Source organism: Schistocerca cancellata, chromosome 6, assembly GCF_023864275.1.
Source record: "Schistocerca cancellata isolate TAMUIC-IGC-003103 chromosome 6, iqSchCanc2.1, whole genome shotgun sequence".
Lineage (NCBI taxonomy): Eukaryota > Metazoa > Arthropoda > Insecta > Orthoptera > Acrididae > Schistocerca > Schistocerca cancellata.
Genome location: NC_064631.1, coordinates 674,023,833 through 674,042,566, shown reverse-complemented (window position 1 = coordinate 674,042,566; position 18,734 = coordinate 674,023,833). Strand labels below are relative to the sequence as shown.

General features: G+C 42.9%; 1 protein-coding gene across 1 annotated transcript in view; it reads left to right on the top strand.

Moving 5' to 3' along the window:
* The window catches only part of LOC126191182 (putative odorant-binding protein A10), a 33,889-nt gene extending 16,949 nt beyond the window's left edge, over nt 1–16,940 (top strand). The window contains exon 2 of the mRNA XM_049931957.1: nt 16,468–16,940. Within this exon, the coding sequence (XP_049787914.1) occupies nt 16,468–16,664 (197 nt within the window). The 3' untranslated portion in view covers nt 16,665–16,940. The remainder of the gene's footprint in view (nt 1–16,467) is intronic.
* The last annotated feature ends 1,794 nt before the right edge of the window (nt 16,941–18,734 follow it).

Here is an 18,734-nt window from a genome sequence, read left to right as displayed (position 1 = left end):
GTCGTATTGACTACGTAGGTCCATGACTTCGTGGGGTCTGAGCCACATTCGAACCCCGCCATCAGCTCTTACGAACTGAAACCGGGACTCATTTGACCAGGCATTGTTTTCCAATCGTCTAGAGTCCAACTGATATCGTTACGAGCCCAGGAGAGGAGCTGCAAGGTATGTCATGCTCTTAGCAAAGGCACTCGCTTCGATTGTCTCCTGGCAGAGCTCATTAACTCCCATTTCATCGCACTATCTTAACGAAAACGTTCGTCATGCCTCCCACATTGATTTCTAAGGTTATTTCATGGATTGTTGCTTGTCTGTAAGCACTGACAACGTTACGCAAATGCCGCTGCTTTCGGTCGTTAAGTGAAGGCCATCGGCCGCTGCGTTGGCCGTGGTGAGAGGTAATGTATGAAATTTGATAATCTCGGCACTCTCTTGACACTATGGATCTCGGAATACTGAATTCTCTAACGATATCCGAAATGGAATGTCACATGTGTAGAGCATCAACTACCGTTCCGCGTTTAAAGTCTGTTGATTCCCGTCGTGCGGCCGTATTCACATCAGAATTGTTTTCACATGAATCACCTGAGTGTACTGCCAATGCACCTTTTATATCTTGTGTAACCGATACAGCAGCCATACAGGTACTGTATATGTGCATATCGCTCGCTATCCCATGAATTTGTAACCTCAGTATACTGGGTGATCAAAAAGTCAGTATAAATTTGAAAACTTAATAAACCACGGAATAATGTTGATAGAGAGGTAAACATTGACACACATGCTTGGAATGACATGGGGTTTTATTAGAACAAACAAAAAAAAAGGCGCTGGACAGCAAAACTGCTACCGTGACGGGTGAGAGGTACGCCGATATGTTACAGAATCGCATCATCCCCAGCCTGGCTGATAAACACCTGCTGGAACGTACGATGTTTATGCAGGATGGAGCTCCATCCCATATTACTAGACGCGTGAAAGATCTCTTGCGCGCGTCGTTTGGTGATGATCGTGTGTTCAGCCGCCACTTTCGTGATGCTTGGCCTCCCAGGTCCCCAGACCTCAGTCCGTGCGATTATTGGCTTTGAGGTTACCTGAAGTCGCAAGTGTATCTTGATCGACCGACATCTCTAGGGATGCTGAAAGATAACATCCGAGACCAATGCCTCACCATAACTCCGCACATGATTTACAGTGCTGTTCACAACATTATTCCTCGACTACAGCTATTGTTGAGGAATGATGGTGGACATATTGAGCATTTCCTGTAAAGAACATCTTTGCTTTGTCTTACTTTGTTATGCTAATTTTTGCTATTCTGATCAGATGAAGCGCCATCTGTCGGACATTTTTTGAACTTTTGTATTTTTTTTTTTTGGTTCTAATAAAACCCCATGTCATTCCAAGCATGTGTGTCAATTTGTACCTCTCTATGTACATTATTCCGTGATTTATTCAGTTTTCAAATTTATACTGACTTTTTGATCACCCGGTATAACTGCTCCGAACTATATTGGAAGTAAAATTTCATTAATAACTCATAAATGAAGATTTTTTTCCATCATATTTGAGTGATGACTCGTTTCGTCAAATTTTATAAAAAGTATTTCTGTTGCAATCTGTGTGCTTGGCAAACAGCGTCTTGGGAAGTAACTCCATCGTGTGAATCAGGATTCCACAACCGACCCTTGTTGTGTACAGCATTCCGAAGTGCTGAATAAACAAAGTACCGCTTAAGGTGTCTATACGTAAACGCGTTCACTGCTGAATAGCCATTCTTAAGGTGGCGCGTTATTCCCTGCCGCAATCGCGGCCAATGGAAGCTCAGCGGCGAGCATTATTCTAGGCCGAGGCGTGAACCCACAGCCGCGCTACTGAAAGGCCAGCCGGCATTATCGGCGGGCTGTCTGGCTTTGTCGGGACAGGTTTCGAACGGGCGACCTTCGCCTTTGAAAGTGACCAGTCTCCCTGCAACCGGCAGCTGCGTTGTGCTGAACCGCTATGTGGCAGAAACAAGCTGTGTCTTTTTAAGTGGGGAGCGATTGGCAGCAGTATTCAGCATCCCCGTAGTCAGCTTACTCAGCTGTCCGTCGTGTTGCGAATTTCCAAATAATCAATTAAGCAGATAGCTATTTCCAATTCTTTGAAATGTTTATGCCGTTTCACCCTGCGATGTGACAGAAGCTCGGAAAACTGCAGTGGATAACGCAGGAAGTGCTATCATCCAGTGTACGGATGATTCTGTCTACACGGAAGTTGTAATTGCAGAAACCTGTGTCGAAACGCAAGAAGACATTCACAAGATGAGTGTTGGTTACAAGTACTGAGAATTCACTTGTAATATAACGCACTGGGCGATAATAAACAGAAACATTGCTGATAAATTACACTATTGATGGCAAATAACTGAAAACAGCGACAACCGTAAAATATCAGCTAGAAATCTACAGCGACCTAAGGAGTAGCGAACACTTAAAAATAAACTAATCAATAGAACTAGGGGTACACTTCTATCAACGTCCGGTATGTTAAATCAGTTTTGATGTAGGCGGTATCTGTGGCCTTATTGCATCGCTTGAGATCGTTGCTTTCAGTATAGGTACCAACTGAAATCATTCGCCAGTTATTGGCTGTGTTATGCATTAGTGTCAGGTAACCCTTCAGAAGGAAGTGAGTATCGGTGTGCAAGTGTTTTCTAGCGAGGTACACAGATGGCAGTTGTCATTTGTGGGCGTTGTATTCAACCAAGCACATACAATGTGACATGTTAAGGGGAGGTTTACTATCTTTGGCCCGAAAAAGCATGTTTTTGAGAATTTTTTTCTCGGGATATGTTATACATATCAATGTCAAATTTGGTCTAAATGTTTATTGGTATTTCCTCTACAAACTGGATTTTTTTCGATCTGAAATGTCGAAGAGCAAATGCGGAAGTGCCGCCGGAACCAAACAAAATTTTGATGTAGACCTCCACGCGAGGTATTTCACAGGTCAGCCGGCTTGTCTGAAATCAAAATTGAGTTGACGTTAGCGAAGTATATAAGATTCTTTAGGAGTTGTACCTCGCTTAAGTTATTTGGACCATAGAAAACCAAATGACCGCCATTTAAAAAAAATAGGGTTTTTTCCATCGATTTTTCGACTTTGTCGGCCATGTAAAAATATTTATATTTGATGGATCGGAATAAAAATGGTAAAACTCCTAGACAATTTAGTTAGCTTCGTCGGAAACAAAGAATCATACCAATCAGTTCAGTAGATTTGAAGTTACCATACCGCGCAATGAAAAAAACGTCATTTCGAGAAAAACGCGTTTGAAGTTGCGACTACATGTAAATGCAATATTTTGCAACGTACGTTCAGTCTGCTATTCCGGGTCCACAAACTAGTCCTTCCTCTTCCTCATAGAGGCGGTTCTGCTCGATCTGGGCCATCCTGCGCTGCTCCAGAGCCGCTCGTACGGCCGGTGGCAAGCGGTTTTTGGTCGCTTGAATCCCGTGGTCGTCCGAATGCTTGGCGAACTGCGTCGAATAGAGTCCCAGGTTGACGTCCACCGATGTTATGGTCTTCAGAATTGCTGAATACTCTTCGTAGAAGCTGCTCACTGCCAGGAAAGTCGCAATCTCCACAGTCTTCGCACCAGAATGCAAATGCTTGGGGGGCTAACTTCCAAACACACGCCTTCAAACTTTCATTTGAATTTTGTATGTTTCCTCCCAAGCACCGGAACAATAACTCATCCTCCGAAAGAAAAAAAAAACTGGTGCGTAGAAAAGGCCGATTTCAGGCAGGTGCATTTTTTTGTTCAACCGCGAATTACAAACACTTGCGTTCCGTATTCGGAAAAACCGTTTCAAGGGTGGATTCTAAACACTTATATGGATCCAAAAATGAAATTTAAAAAAAAATATAGTAAACATCCCCTTAGTGCAGCGCAAGTCACAAGGGCGGTTTGGTTCAAATGGCTCTGAGCACTATGGGACTCAACATCTTAGGTCATAAGTCCCCTAGAACTTAGAACTACTTAAACCTAACTAACCTAAGGACATCACATACATCCATGCCCGAGGCAGGATTCGAACCTGCGACCGTAGCAGTCGCGCTGCTCTGGACTGAGCGCCTAGAACAAAGGCGATTCGTTTGATCCGAAAATGATGTAGTTTAGGGCGTGTTGCTACAGATGCCAATGCCTCTCCGCGTGTCTTCCATATGTTGTGGACATGATGTAGGGAGGCAGTTAAATACACAAGACAAGTATGGAAAGATCGCCGACGTATTACAACTCCACGTGAAGACCGGTATCTGGCCACATTTGCGCTGCTTCGTCGTACAGATACCGCCAAAGCAGTGCAAGATGTTTCCAGAACCTTAGAGCCCAGAAGTCCTGTTCGAGTATCCCGCTTGACACGACAACATCTTGCAGCTCACATTCAGTTCTGCCGTTCCCACGTCAACTGGCCCCTTCGTCACTAGCGAAACATGTTGCTCACAAACAAACTCAGATATTCTCGGACGCTAGATGGAAGTTGCGTTCGTGCGCGGAGACCTGTAGCGACCGTTACTGTCAGAAGTTGTCCAGGAAATCGACACATTTCCAAGGTTCTGTGATGTGGGGATATTTCAGTGTTGTCATTGTCCACGGTCGCCTTCCCGCAAGCGAATGCATCAAACAGATCCTGTTGGACCATGCGGTGGGTGCTGCTTATGGTTGTGGCCCTGAGTTACTTCTAATGCCAGGCACATCAGCAGTGATGTGTTGTGAAGCCTACATTGAAGTAATGGAATGGCCAGCAGTGAGTCCCGGTCTGAACCCCGTCGTGCATATGTGGCACATGCTTAACAGACGTGTTCGTGGTCGTCCTGTTCCACCACAGACTCTCCAAAACCTCCCATGGTCTCTCACTGCAGAATGGGAACGGATAGCACATCGTGACCTTCGTAGAGTTATATGGAGCATGCCACATGGGTATCAGGCAGGGCATACACGTTAAGGAAGCTCTGAAAGCCCAATGGAAAGCACCCAGGATGACACCTGTCAGACATTTCAGTTCTTTTTATGTCAACGGTCCAGGATGTAATGATTCTTTTTTTGTGTACTTAATTTGTGAAACTTAAAGGTATAATTCGGTAACATAACTAGTCCCGAATTATTGCTCAATACTTTTGAGCGGTGTAATTGTTACAGAGGTAGATGCTAAACTGATCTTCACTGAACGAATCTTAAGGGAATGCGATTCATCGACCGAAGAAATACCCTATAAAACGATCGTTCGCCCGGATTCTCAGTGTTGCTCGTTAGTGCTGGACCCTTACCAGAGAGGTTTGAAAGAAGATCGGCCCGTTTCGCCACGCGCTTATTTAGTAAGTGCAAAAGCGTTACGGAAATGCTGAATACACATCAGTAGCGGACGCTACGAGGGGAGGCGTTTAAAACGGCCCTAGCTACTCCTCCTACTTTCTGGTTAACCACCACGAGTGTTTCCATATACGTCAGAAGAGCATGTGACTACTTGACGTGCTCTTCAATAGATCCGATTTTAATTAATAAATATGACCAAAATCAATATGCCCCCTACTCTGTATTAGTATATTTAAACTCTAATAGCACGAATATTCTGTGGTGAATACGTAACGATTCGGTGTACAACATAATCACCACAGAAGTGGCCGAGCGGTTCTAGGCGCTTCAGTCCGAAACCGCGCTGCTGCTACGGTCGCAGGTTCGAATCCTGCCCCGAGCATGGAAGTGTGTGATGTCTTTAGGTTAGTTAGGTTTAAGTAGTTCTAAGTCTAGGGGTCTGATGACCTCAGATGTTTAGTCCCATAGTGCTTAGAGCCATTTGAACCATAATCATCACAACACCTTACAGACCAAAAGTAACTTGAGATGCTACGCCCGTTTTGTGAAATCTAATTTACGGCAGAATACTTGCAACTTGAATGAATGTATTTAATCAAATTTCTGGCAATTAGTTTTCCTCCTTTCACCCGATTGAAATCGTCCATGAGACACCCGACACACCCACAACTACATTTACATAAACACGGTGAAACATGTAAACAGATAAAAATGCATAAGTTTTTTTAGGTGCTGCTGAGGTGATAATTGCTGTTAGTCAACTGTAAAATAGGAAATGTAGATGTGTGGACCAGTTTCTAAAGTCCGTTTTCCAGAATAATTATGCATAGAGTAAAAGAGCAGAATAGTCTTGCCGACGTGTGTTAACAATCATTGTATCAAACGTTCAGATCATCGTAATGGCAGAATGTTAATTGTTGTATGGACTCTAAGCACATACCGATGTGAACCATAACTGGAGTTAAATTACTTGTAAAACTGACTAGTATTTGAATGTAAAGAATAATAATAATGCTACCGTATGAAATTCCAATTGAAGGTGGCTGTCAGAGGAATGCAATCTACTTTTTGATAACAGACTCCGTTTCAAACTCGCAAGTTGCAGTAAATTAATAAAGCATTCAATCTTGTTTCCAAATTAATTCCAAACATTTCCGTAAAGTGAAGTGTGCTGTAGTAATGACAAATAAAAGTACCTCTTTCGTAAACTGTAATGTTAACGCGGCCACTTTGGGTTGACTGTAAAATTCTGGCAGCAAGAGAAATCTAAGTGCTAAAAATATAATCAATACACTGTTGGTCAATTATCGTCTTAAGAAATATTGCTATTTTTCCTTGCATGTTATGCACTTTAATGTGATGTTCACTTAGGGGTTTGTTTTGTCCGACACAGCAACACAAATGGCGCCGAATTAGTGACAGCTGAGTATCACATGTAGCTTACCTCGTGAGGATTGCAGCGTGGTTCTCTGGAGACGACGCTCTACTGTTCGTGAATATCGCTGAGCTGCACCAAGATGGCAATGATTCAGAAATTTAATTATCAAAAGTGATATGTAATTTTACCTCTGCTCCGGCCCGTTGTTTGGTAGCGAAACACACTGTAAATAAAAGCTTTCAAACTTTCTCGAAAACGTGCGGATGGGATTAAGTCGGATTACTGCTACGAACACAGATCTTCACTTCTAACACAGACGACTACTGAACTGTGTATTTGAAAAGTAAGTTGTCGTTTTATTACTTTGACTCAAAATTAAATGCCCGAAGATCGACTCTCACACGCTATTAAACGCAGTTTTGAAAAAATCGATTTAGAGTTCGGAGCACAGAGCACAATAGATCAAATTTCATTCGTAAGTACACGAAACATCAAAGTTCACAGCGTCTAATTCGTCTTGCAGTTTGCGAACATTAGTTTCGTTGTCTTCTACAAATGAGTCACGATAAAATAGCACTCTAGTAACATTATTGCCCAGAAGGTTCTGTTGTCGTATTAAGTATTCTCCTCGGAATCTTCTGCGATGATCTTCTAAATCTTCTTGTTGTAATATCTTCTTTCTTCTCCTGATGTCTTCTAGTCTTGTGATTCCTCTTCTGCATTGATTCCAAAGTAAAGTCTACTTCACCTAAAGTTTTTAAGGGGAGCCGGAGGTGCCTATGCTGCCCATGTTAAAATCACTAAGTTTGAGGAACATTTATGAATAAACCACCAAATAGAAAAATTTGAATTTTTTTACATATAGAGTGGTTTAGTATTGCAGTTATGACAGAGGGATTTTGGAGTATCTTTTCTAGTTTCCTTCCAATTATTATTTTTATTAATGACCCAAATTTTTTTAGAAATAATTGCTTTATAATTAAAATGAAATGAAACTACTGAACATATTGCCAAATGGCTGTGTTACAATGTAAGTTTGACCACTAGGAGTGCTGTATAAAAATTTCATCTCTCTAGCTTGAGTGGATTTTGAGAAAATGTTCCTTATATTCGAAAAATTCTAATTTACGGGAAATGGTTATCAAAGTTTCTCAATACATTCCTGCACTATAGGATGGTTTATCAGGGTCTTCTTCTTCATCCTCCAAAAGCTTCCTCTTCTGTCTTCTTTTCTGGCCTGTTGTTCCATCATACTTCATATGCCTTTCTCTTCTTTCTGCTCCTCTTATCCTTTCTCTGTCAATATTTCTTAGTGCTCGTACAGTGTTCACCCCCGCTGTAAATCCTAATGCCTTCAGAACTTCACACTTCACACTGTTCCCTAGGTTGTAGGTTGCTATTTCATCATAAATGCCAAAGTGCAGTGTTTATATGCTTACAAACACCCTTTTAGGAATCACTTTCCAAATCAAATTGTTTACGCTCTCATTAGGATTCTGCGTCTTTCCGTGTAGACATTTGTGTAACAATTCTGGCTGTGCTAAGTCATGAAAAATTGGTTTTATTGCATTTATCACAGCTGCTGGCAAACCATGTTTGTGATCATAGTCCTTTTTTGCATTATATTTGCACCAGAAATCTTTTGGGCACAGGCTGTGTTGAGCGTATTCATTGGAAGAGGCGGTATGAAGGAACAATGCCCACACTGCTTTTCGCATGTCACTAACATTACTAGTATTTTGCCTTATAGCATACCCATAGTATCTCTGTAGACGTTCAATCACCTCATCAGTAAGCCTGCCTCTCGCTCCTATTGTCTTTCCATCACTGAGCTTACTTGAACCCAAAGTTTGTTTGAGCCTTCGAAGCCGTGCACCCATACGCTTTTGCACATGCCCAATGCATTCCAGCTTTTCAACTACAAATTCATTTCCATATGGTTTCAGTTCCTCTATAGTCTTGAAACCTTTGGAGTCACCATCCCCAAGGTAGTATTTGTACCTAACGTTGTATCTGGGAACTGAACGTTCAAAAATTTGTTTCACTCCATCCACTTCCATTGCTCCACTTGATCCACTAAAATTTGCCTCACAGGTTCCACTGTGCTCTCCTTTGATTTTATTTTTGCACCTACAATGTTTTGATAATATTGCAACATCTATCACTTTTGCACTATCACCACAAGTAGGAGTTACAACCTCATTCAGGGATTTATGACCCCTCTTTTTCCAGGAACCATCTAATGCCACTACCAAATCCCTAGAACCACCGTTCATTTCTACAGATTCCTCCACTGCTTCCTTCATGGTTTTCAAAGCCACATCTTCAACAGAGGATCCTACCAGTTCACAGTAGTACCCAAATTTGCTTGGAGGCGATGGCAAGTTCATAATACTACAAAACAGTTTACCAGCAGCAGACCCTTTTCCAGTGGATCGAAGACCATACACAAGTCGAACATTCACATCAAACACTCTAGATCGTCCATTTTCACCAAAGAGACTGGCATGTGAATTGTAGAAAGTCACTTGATACTTGCAACATGCACAGATTATCTTCATCTCACAAGCTAAACCAAAGTGCTTTGTTATCTCTAGTCCCACTCCTACACTTGAACACATTTTGCACAGAACACTTTCTTTCAGCACAGAAGATAATAATGCAATATTCAGTACTTCGTTGGTATCATCACTGTCACTAACATATTCACGAAATCTGTCACTTCCACCAGTCAGCTTCTTGCTAGAAGATGTCACAGGGTTATGGCCGGCCATGTGTTGCTTAGCAGAAGAACGCACTGTTTCAGTAATTGTAGTATCGCAACTTGGTATTAGTGTTAATTTTCTTTTCCCTACGTTCTTCCTCTTCTTATATACACGGTTACTAAAACGTGGCATCGTAACCAGAAGAACGCTTTACACAAGAAGTATAATACTACCAACAACAGGCGCAACACTGAACTAATTCGAAACGGTAAACAGCATAGAGACGATGTACCGCGCTCTTAGCGCTTCATTTGTCACAGAAAACAATGTAGCCAACCCTTGCACACTCGCTGTATACGTAACATAAGGCGCTGTATGCGTAACAGGCCGAGAAAATCCCAAACAGGTCGCCAGGAAGTCACGAGCGGGTGTTAGATGCATTCAGCGGCCGCCCATTTCCTCTGCAGGCGTGGGGGAAAATGGTAATAACTCCACTTCTAGCGCGAGTAGAACAATAATTCAAAGTTTACATTAAAGAGGAATGTTCCAATTAATTTTCGGTAGCAAAAAAAAAAATCGTAGTTTTTTGGATTTGACCACCTCCGGCTCCCCGTAACAAACTGTAGCAACAATAACGCAACAGATGTCTTGCAGATTGGTCCAAGCTGGACTCGTATTTCCTCGCAAATAATGATGTCCCCCGTTTCAAAATATCTACTTAGGATTTCCTCCAAACATTTTCCCTCTTCAGCACAATTTAAACAACTCTTTTCTCCACAATGTGATGAAAAATTGCAACAATTTCAACTGCGCTCGCGACCGATCGACGTAACACTTCCACCGTTCGGCTTTGGACTAACTGGTCATCAACTGTCTCTCTCGCGTTCGTAAAACTTTTACACAGATATCATTTTCTGTACTGGGCCGAAGCTCCCAGAAATACGTAGGCAATATACGCAATTACACTGAGAATAATATAATTCGGAATAACTGTATTATTTTAGATAACAATCTCACATCCCATATTCACATACATAAGTTCACAAAATAACTACCGAAAATTTAAAATAAAGGAAACAAAGAAAATATATACAGTTTTACAATGCTTCCTACGGGATATTGCAGGAGTCGGGGTGTCTGTTACACAAACAGCAAAGGGTAGTAAAATATTGATGGAGAGGAGATGCAAAGAAGCTCGGCCCGTTCCTCAACTGGCTTATTTAGTATGCACAGGGGCTTTACGAAGAGCTCATTAAACTCCAGAGGCAGACCCTACAAGAGAGGCACTGTGTGTCATTTACAGCTAAGCTACTAAAATTCCGAGAGTGTACTGTTTAAAAGAACCAGTCCAACATACCGGATGATCAAAAAGTCAGTATAAATTTGAAAACTTAATAAACCACGGAATAATGTAGATAGAGAGGTAAAAATTGACAAACATGCTTGGAATGACATGGGGTTTTATTAGAACCAAAAAAATTTGCTAGAGTCGTGAAAGATCTCTTGCGCGCGTCGTTTGGTGATGATCGTGTGCTCAGCCGTCACTTTCGTCATGCTTGGCCTCCCAGGTCCCCATATCTCAGTCCGTGCGATTATTGGCTTTGGGATTACCTGAAGTCGCAAGTGTATCGTGATCGACCGACATCTCTAGGGATGCTGAAAGACAACATCCGACGCCAATGCCTCACCATTACTCCGGACGTGCTTTACAGCGCTGTTCACAACATTATTCTTCGACTACAGCTACTGTTGAGGAATGATGGTGGAAATATTGAGCATTTCCTGTAAAGAACGTCATCTTTGCTTTGTCTTACTTTGTTATGCTACATATTGCTATTCTGGTCAGATGAAGCACCATCTGTCGGACATTTTGTGAACTTTTGTATTTTTTTTTTGGTTCTAATAAAACCCCATGTCATTCCAAGCATGTGTGTCAATTTGTACCTCTCTATGTACATTATTCCGTGATTTATTCAGTTTTCAAATTTATACTGACTTTTTGATCACCCGGTACATCTCGCGAAATGTCCTTGGCAGTAAAATAACAACCTCAGAACTCGCGTGAAGAGTCTAGCACCCCATTAGTGAATGTAACAGGAAATTGTGAAGGTGATAGAAATGGAAATGCCGTGTAGCTAGGGCCTCCCGTCGGGTAGACCGTTGGCCTGGTGGAAGTCTTCCGAGTTGACGCCACTTCGGCGACTTGCGTGTCGATGGGGATGACATGATGATGATAAGGACAATACAACAGCCAGTCCCTGAGCGGAGAAAATCTCCGACCCAGCCGGGAATCGAACCTGGTATGACATTTCGACGCGCTCACCACTCAGCTACCAGGGGTGGACGATGGAGGTGATAATAGTACAGAAAGTAGCTAACTTCACGAATAAAGTTTGTGACGATGTTCGCTGCTTGGCTCTATTAAATATGGTTTCTGGGTGTAGTTAAAATATGTTGGATATCGCGAAATTATACTAAGTTTTTTGGTAACTTATATATGAAATGGAGTTTGTTTACCTCTGGCTCAATTTCCTGCTCGTAGAACTAAGTACTTCGGATCCCAGGTGTCGGGAACGTTTCACTTATTCTTTAATTGCAGCGTTAACTAAAATCGGTCATACTTTGTCTCCGGTCCTCTAACGACAATTTTTTTATTTCTTAGGAGACATTATCGTGTTTAATTGTTAGCTTTCCTTAGGCCTACTGATAGTGTGGTTGCAACTGAATACTGGCTTCATTATCAGCGAATCAAGCTCCCATGCACAGAAGATTTTTCCGGCCTTGAACAGTTGCGTATCTGTAGAAATTAAAGCGGGATGGTCAAATGCAACGTCCTTGTTTTATATTTTCGAATTTGCGAGAAAAACTTTTCGTGCAAAAAAAAAGTTTAAAATAGACCAGCATGTCAAGACAAGTCTTAACATAGCAGTAATGCTAAAGAAAGGACCACGACAACAACTTCTGACAACAGCAAGTTGCAGTAGCAGGGATTTGTCCAAAGGTAACCAAAAACGTTGGTTTAACATGGATCTATGTGAAACATTCAGTGCAAGCAATATTCCTCTTCACAAAGTAGCAAACCCTATTCTCGAAGGCTTCCTGCGCAAATACTGCTTAAATGAAAATTTTATACCAGATGAAACAACATTGTGTAAAAATTACATACCGACAATTTACGTAAGTGTTCTGGAAGGAATACACAATGAACTCAAGGAAAACAGTATCTGAATTTCAGCTGACGAAACTACAGTCACTTGTGGCCGTTACACTGCAAATTTAGTTGTTGGTGCTTCTTCCTGTTTAAGGGTCTGCAAAGAACTTGAAAAAGTAAATCATTGTACGATCGCCAGATATGTGAAAAATATTTCCAGAACCGTCTGTAGATAAAAGGGTGTTTGTGTTTATTTCAGATGCTGCTCCCTATATGATCAAAGCAGTAAAATCCCTCAGAATATTTTATTCCAATTTGATTCATGTGACGTGCTTTGCTCGTGGAGTACATTGCCTTCACCTTCCGAACCAGTGGTAACTCGTTGGGGTATGTGGGTCGAAGCTGTGTTGTTTTACAATGAACATTTCGAGGCCATTAGAGGGTGAGTAAACGACTTCGATAGTGCAGAGGCTTTGGCAGTTTGCCAGTGCAAGGAAGGTTTTAATGATTCCGGTATTAAAAAAGACATTGCTGTGATTAACACTTATTTTTCCCATATACCTGCAAGTATTAAAAAGCTTGAAACTCAAGGTTTGAGTCGAATGAGTGTATTCAGTTAATGAATGAAATCATTCTAGTGATCTCTTCATTGCCGGAGGTATTCCCAATAAAACTTAAAGAAAAGTTTGAAAACATTATAAACAATAACCCATGCTTTGAACCCTTATGCCAAATTGATAGTTTTATTAATGGGACGGGTGAACATTTACCAGAAATAGTAAATGCCAACATAGCGTCCAAATTCAAATACTGCCCAGTTACCTCAGTTGATGTAGAACGGTCCTTTTCTGCTTATAAAAATGTTTTGAGTGATCGAAGACACAATCTTACTACCGACCATTTGGAACAGTACTTGGTCGTTCACGTTTAAAATGGTTCAAATGGCTCTGAGCACTATGGGACTTAACTTCTGAGGTCATCAGTCCCCTAGAACTTAGAACTACCTAAACCTAGCTAACCGAAGGACATCAAACACATCCATGCCCGAGGCAGGATTCGAACCTGCGACCGTAGCGGTCGCGCGATTCCAGACTGTAGCACCTAGAACCGCTCGGCCACCCCGGCCGGCGTTCACGTTTACAACTGTGGAAAAATGTAAAATAAATTGTGAATGATGGTTTGGTCCAATAGTACTGATTAAAAGTTAATGGTGTTAAAAAATTCATGATTGTATGTTGTTTTCTAAATATAACATTTCGGTGTTTTGTGCGTGCCCCCTTGCGTGCGATATATCTCGAAGTTGGTCCTATGCATATCGATTGCTTCGCTGCGACTCCCTCGCATCGCAACCTCTTGTTACCGATAACGACATCGAAGAAGGAACAATTCTTGAAACGCGGTATGCGTCACCATTTTGAAAATTTTTAAAAATATAATCCCAGAAAGGCCCCTTTCCTAACCTCTACCAGAAAGTATTCAGAAAATGACATTGTTGTTGTTGTAGTCTTCAGTCCTGAGACTGGTCTGATGCAGCTCTCCATGCTACTCTATCCTGTGCAAGCTTCTTCATCTCCCAGTATTTACTGCTACCTACATCCTTCTGAATCTGCTTAGTGTATTCATATCTTGGTCTCCCTCTACTACACTCCTGGAAATGGAAAAAAGAACACATTGACACCGGTGTGTCAGACCCACCATACTTGCTCTGGACACTGCGAGAGGGCTGTACAAGCAATGATCACACGCACGGCACAGCGGACACACCAGGAACCGCGGTGTTGGCCGTCGAATGGCGCTAGCTGCGCAGCATTTGTGCACCGCCGCCGTCAGTGTCAGCCAGTTTGCCGTGGCATACGGAGCTCCATCGCAGTCTTTAACACTGGTAGCATGCCGCGACAGCGTGGACGTGGACCGTATGTGCAGTTGACGGACTTTGAGCGAGGGTGTATAGTGGGCATGCGGGAGGCCGGGTGGACGTACCGCCGAATTGCTCAACACGTGGGGCGTGAGGTCTCCACAGTACATCGATGTTGTCGCCAGTGGTCGGCGGAAGGTGCACGTGCCCGTCGACCTGGGACCGGACCGAAGCGACGCACGGATGCACGCCAAGACCGTAGGATCCTACGCAGTGCCGTAGGGGACCGCACCGCCACTTCCCAGAAAATTAGGGACACTGTTGCTCCTGGGGTATCGGCGAGGACCATTTGCAACCGTCTCCATGAAGCTGGACTACGGTCCCGCACACCGTTAAGCCGTCTTTCGCTCACGCCCCAACATCGTGCAGCCCGCCTCCAGTGGTGTCGCGACAGGCGTGAATGGAGGGACGAATGGAGACGTGTCGTCTTCAGCGATGAGAGTCGCGTCTGCCTTGGTGCCAATGATGGTCGTATGCGTGTTTTGCGCCGTGCAGGTGAGCGCCACCAACAAGACTGCATACGACCGAGGCACACAGGGCCAACACCCGACATCGTGGTGTGGGGAGCGATCTGCTACACTGGCCGTACACCACTGGTGATCGTCGAGGGGACACTGAATAGTGCACGGTACATCCAAACCGTCATCGAACCCATCGTTCTACCATTCCTAGACCGGCAAGGGAACTTGCTGTTCCAACAGGACAATGCACGTCCGCATGTGTCCCGTGCCACCCAACGTGCTCTAGAAGGTGTAAGTCAACTACCCTGGCCAGCAAGATCTCCGGATCTGTCCCCCATTGAGCATGTTTGGGACTGGATGAAGCGTCGTCTCACGCGGTCTGCACGTCCAGCACGAACGCTGGTCCAACTGAGGCGCCAGGTGGAAATGGCATGGCAAGCCGTTCCACAGGACTACATCCAGCATCTCTACGATCGTCTCCATGGGAGAATAGCAGCCTACATTGGTGCGAAAGGTGGATATACACTGTACTAGTGCCGACATTGTGCATGCTCTGTTGCCTGTGTCTATGTGCCTGTGGTTCTGTCAGTGTGATCATGTGATGTATCTGACCCCAGGAAAGTGTCAATAAAGTTTCCCCTTCCTGGGACAATGAATTCACGGTGTTCTTATTTCAATTTCCAGGAGTGTATTTTTGCCCTCCGCACTGCCCTCCAATGCTAAATTTGTGATCCTTTGATGCCTCAGAACATGTCCTACAAACCGGTCCCTTCTTCTTGTCAAGCTGTGCTACAAACTCCTCTTCTCCCCAATTCTAGTCAATACCTTCTCATTAGTTATGTGATCTACCCATCTAATCTTCAGCATTCTTTGTCCAAACTATTTATCGTCCATGTTTCACTTCCATACGTGGCCACACTCCATACAAATACTTTCAGGAACGACTTCCTGTCACTTAAATCTATACTCGATGTTAACAAATTTCTCTTCTTCAGAAACGCTTTCCTTGCCATTGCCAGTCTACATTTAATATCCTCTCTACTTCGACCATCATCAGTTATTTTGCTCCCCAAATAGCAAAACTCCTTTACTACTTTAAGTGTCTCATTTCCTAATCTAATTCCCTCAGCATCACCAAATGATATTAACGTTCTAAATGTACCGATTTTTTGTGTGGCCGGAGCTCTTCCTCGTAGGTGATATGCACAGGTTCAGCTTTGAGATGTAATGCACGCAATAACTACCATGTTATTGTGGCCGTGCGGTTCTGGGCGCTACAGTCTGGAACCGAGCGACCGCTACGGTCGCAGGTTCGAATCCTGCCTCGGGCATGGATGTGTGTGACGTCCTTAGGTTAGTTAGGTTTAATTAGTTCTAAGTTCTAGGCGACTGATGACCCCAGAAGTTAAGTCGCGTAGTGCTCAGAGCCATAGCTCTCCAATCGTACTGCCTGTTGTGGTATTTCTTGGTGTACGTAACTCGTTTGCGTGTGTTGCAGCTTTCGTGGCGTCCGCGGTGGAGACGAACTGCGCGTCGTGCTCGGAGAGCCAGCAGGCGGCAGCCGAGAAGGTGCTCCGACACCTGACAACCCGACGAAAGTCCGACTGGAACAAGCTGGTTGCGCGCTACGACCCCACGGGCGAGCTGCGCAGCCGCTACCGTAAACACTGGGAGCAGCGCGGCGTGCGCATCTAGCGCCGCTCTTCTGTTTCTCTCTCTCTCTCTCTCTCTCTCCCACTCACTATTTCTGCTGCCCGCCTCACCCACCTCTTCACTCAACAACCCCCTCTCCAACAACACGCGTACACCCCCACCACTCCCAGGTTGGCTTCACTCGTCTGCCGCCGACCGATCGACACAACATTATCAGTTTTTTACTATATTTCTGTGTTTTGTAAAACTATCCATTATCGCCAGAGTAAATACTGTAAGTACTTGGAATAAAGATATGAAAACGCTTCTGGCTAGTGATGATGACCTACTAATAAAGGTATCTCCTATCTCCAAACCATCGCTGCGTCAAACATCGTACGACGGAAACAGATGTAGGATACTGACGAGAATTCTGTATCGTATATGTTTCTTCGAGCGTGTTCTCACAGTCGATTTAAAGCCTCCTGGTGCATCGGCTGCGACTGAATGGTTTTGTATACTCCCAGCTTTCTTATTTCCCACCTTTGCACACAAGAATGCACCGTTGCCAGATTTCTTTTACTCGGCAGTACACTAGATGACTTCGTAGAATCTGTAGTGTTGGTAATAATTCAGATAACTCTGTTAAAGAGCTAAATAATAACACAAGCGTGCAGCTTTAATGTTTTTTCAGATGATTGCTCCAAAATAGATGTTCTACAACTAATTTGTAATGCTGATTCAGAAAGTTACTTTCATTTTATACTATCACATCACGTGTTTTCACAGAATAAGGTCACATATTTTAAAGATTTAAGTAATTGGATCAAAAATATTAAAATTTCAATCAAGTTTTTTATTTTTTTAGGGATGTGCCAAAAAATACAAACGGTTCTCATCGCAGCATTGCGAGTACTCAGTTACACTTAATTATCAAATATTCTCTTTTTTTATATCCTAGCACGGTATTCATTTTAATGCTCCTCTTCAAAATCTAAAACAATAGTCGCAACTCATACCTTCATTTCATCTTCTTCAGCACCTTAATCTCACGGTAGAAGAATCCTTCTTGCTCTTTACTATAATTTCATAGATCATCAGGTAAGTAGTCAATATGTGTGTGTGTAAGAAGGGACTCATGTTACAAGACAACCTCTTGAAATTTTCTAAGGAAGTTTTGACAGTGTTCTTGCAATTTAAACGCTTTTTTTCCTACGCAGTTTTTGCTGACAGATATGAAAGCAGTCCATGCATCTTTTTTTCCAATTTTCAACTTAGGACAAGCAAAGATTCCAGCTTTCTACTTTTCTTCACTGCTAAAGGGAAATTTCATTCAAAGGTACTAATAGCACAATGCATCTCGTAGAACAGCCTTCGCAGACTGATTCATCAAGACGAAATTATTACATAGAGGTGAAATAATTTTTTTTGTGGTCTATAATAGGTGCATGAAAGAACTTTTAGTCTCAACCTCAAGTTGTCTCCGATTTAGGCAAGATTTACACTCGGATGGTTTTCCTTTTGCTTTGTTTTGTTCATCTATACCAGGGGTTCCCAACAAAATTTTCTCGAGGACCCCCTCATCGAGCATGATTGGTACCTTGTTATATCGCAGTATCGAGTACCTGAAAAGTGCCAAATTAAGAGTCTTTTTATACGTTTTCTATTTTTGGTACTTAGAAAAAACATTGACTTATTCACTATTAAAAACGCTTTACAAACACTACTGTATTAATACAGAATATTGAATATGTAAACAACACGGTCTGTGAAAGCACTGGCAGTAAATTAACAATGGCCGATTTTCGTCTTAAATGCGAGTTTCTGTGTAACGTGACTGTCAGTTGTCAGCTGCAAAGAGGCAGCGCGCGCAGTCTAACGGCATACAGCAGAACTATTTGCCTCTATCTAACTCTTAGTTTTGCGCTAGAGTGTGCTAGTGTCAGTTGGCTCTAGGAAGACGCTCGACGCAGAAGTTAGCATTCGCTAAAGCTCTGCTCGTGCAGGAAGCGGCCAAAACAAAAAAATCTTTTATTATACGAAATATATTTAATATATTTTTTTATTCTAATAGCATCTTGTGGACCTCTGGAGGTCCGCGGACCACCTGTTGGGAACGACTGATCTATACCA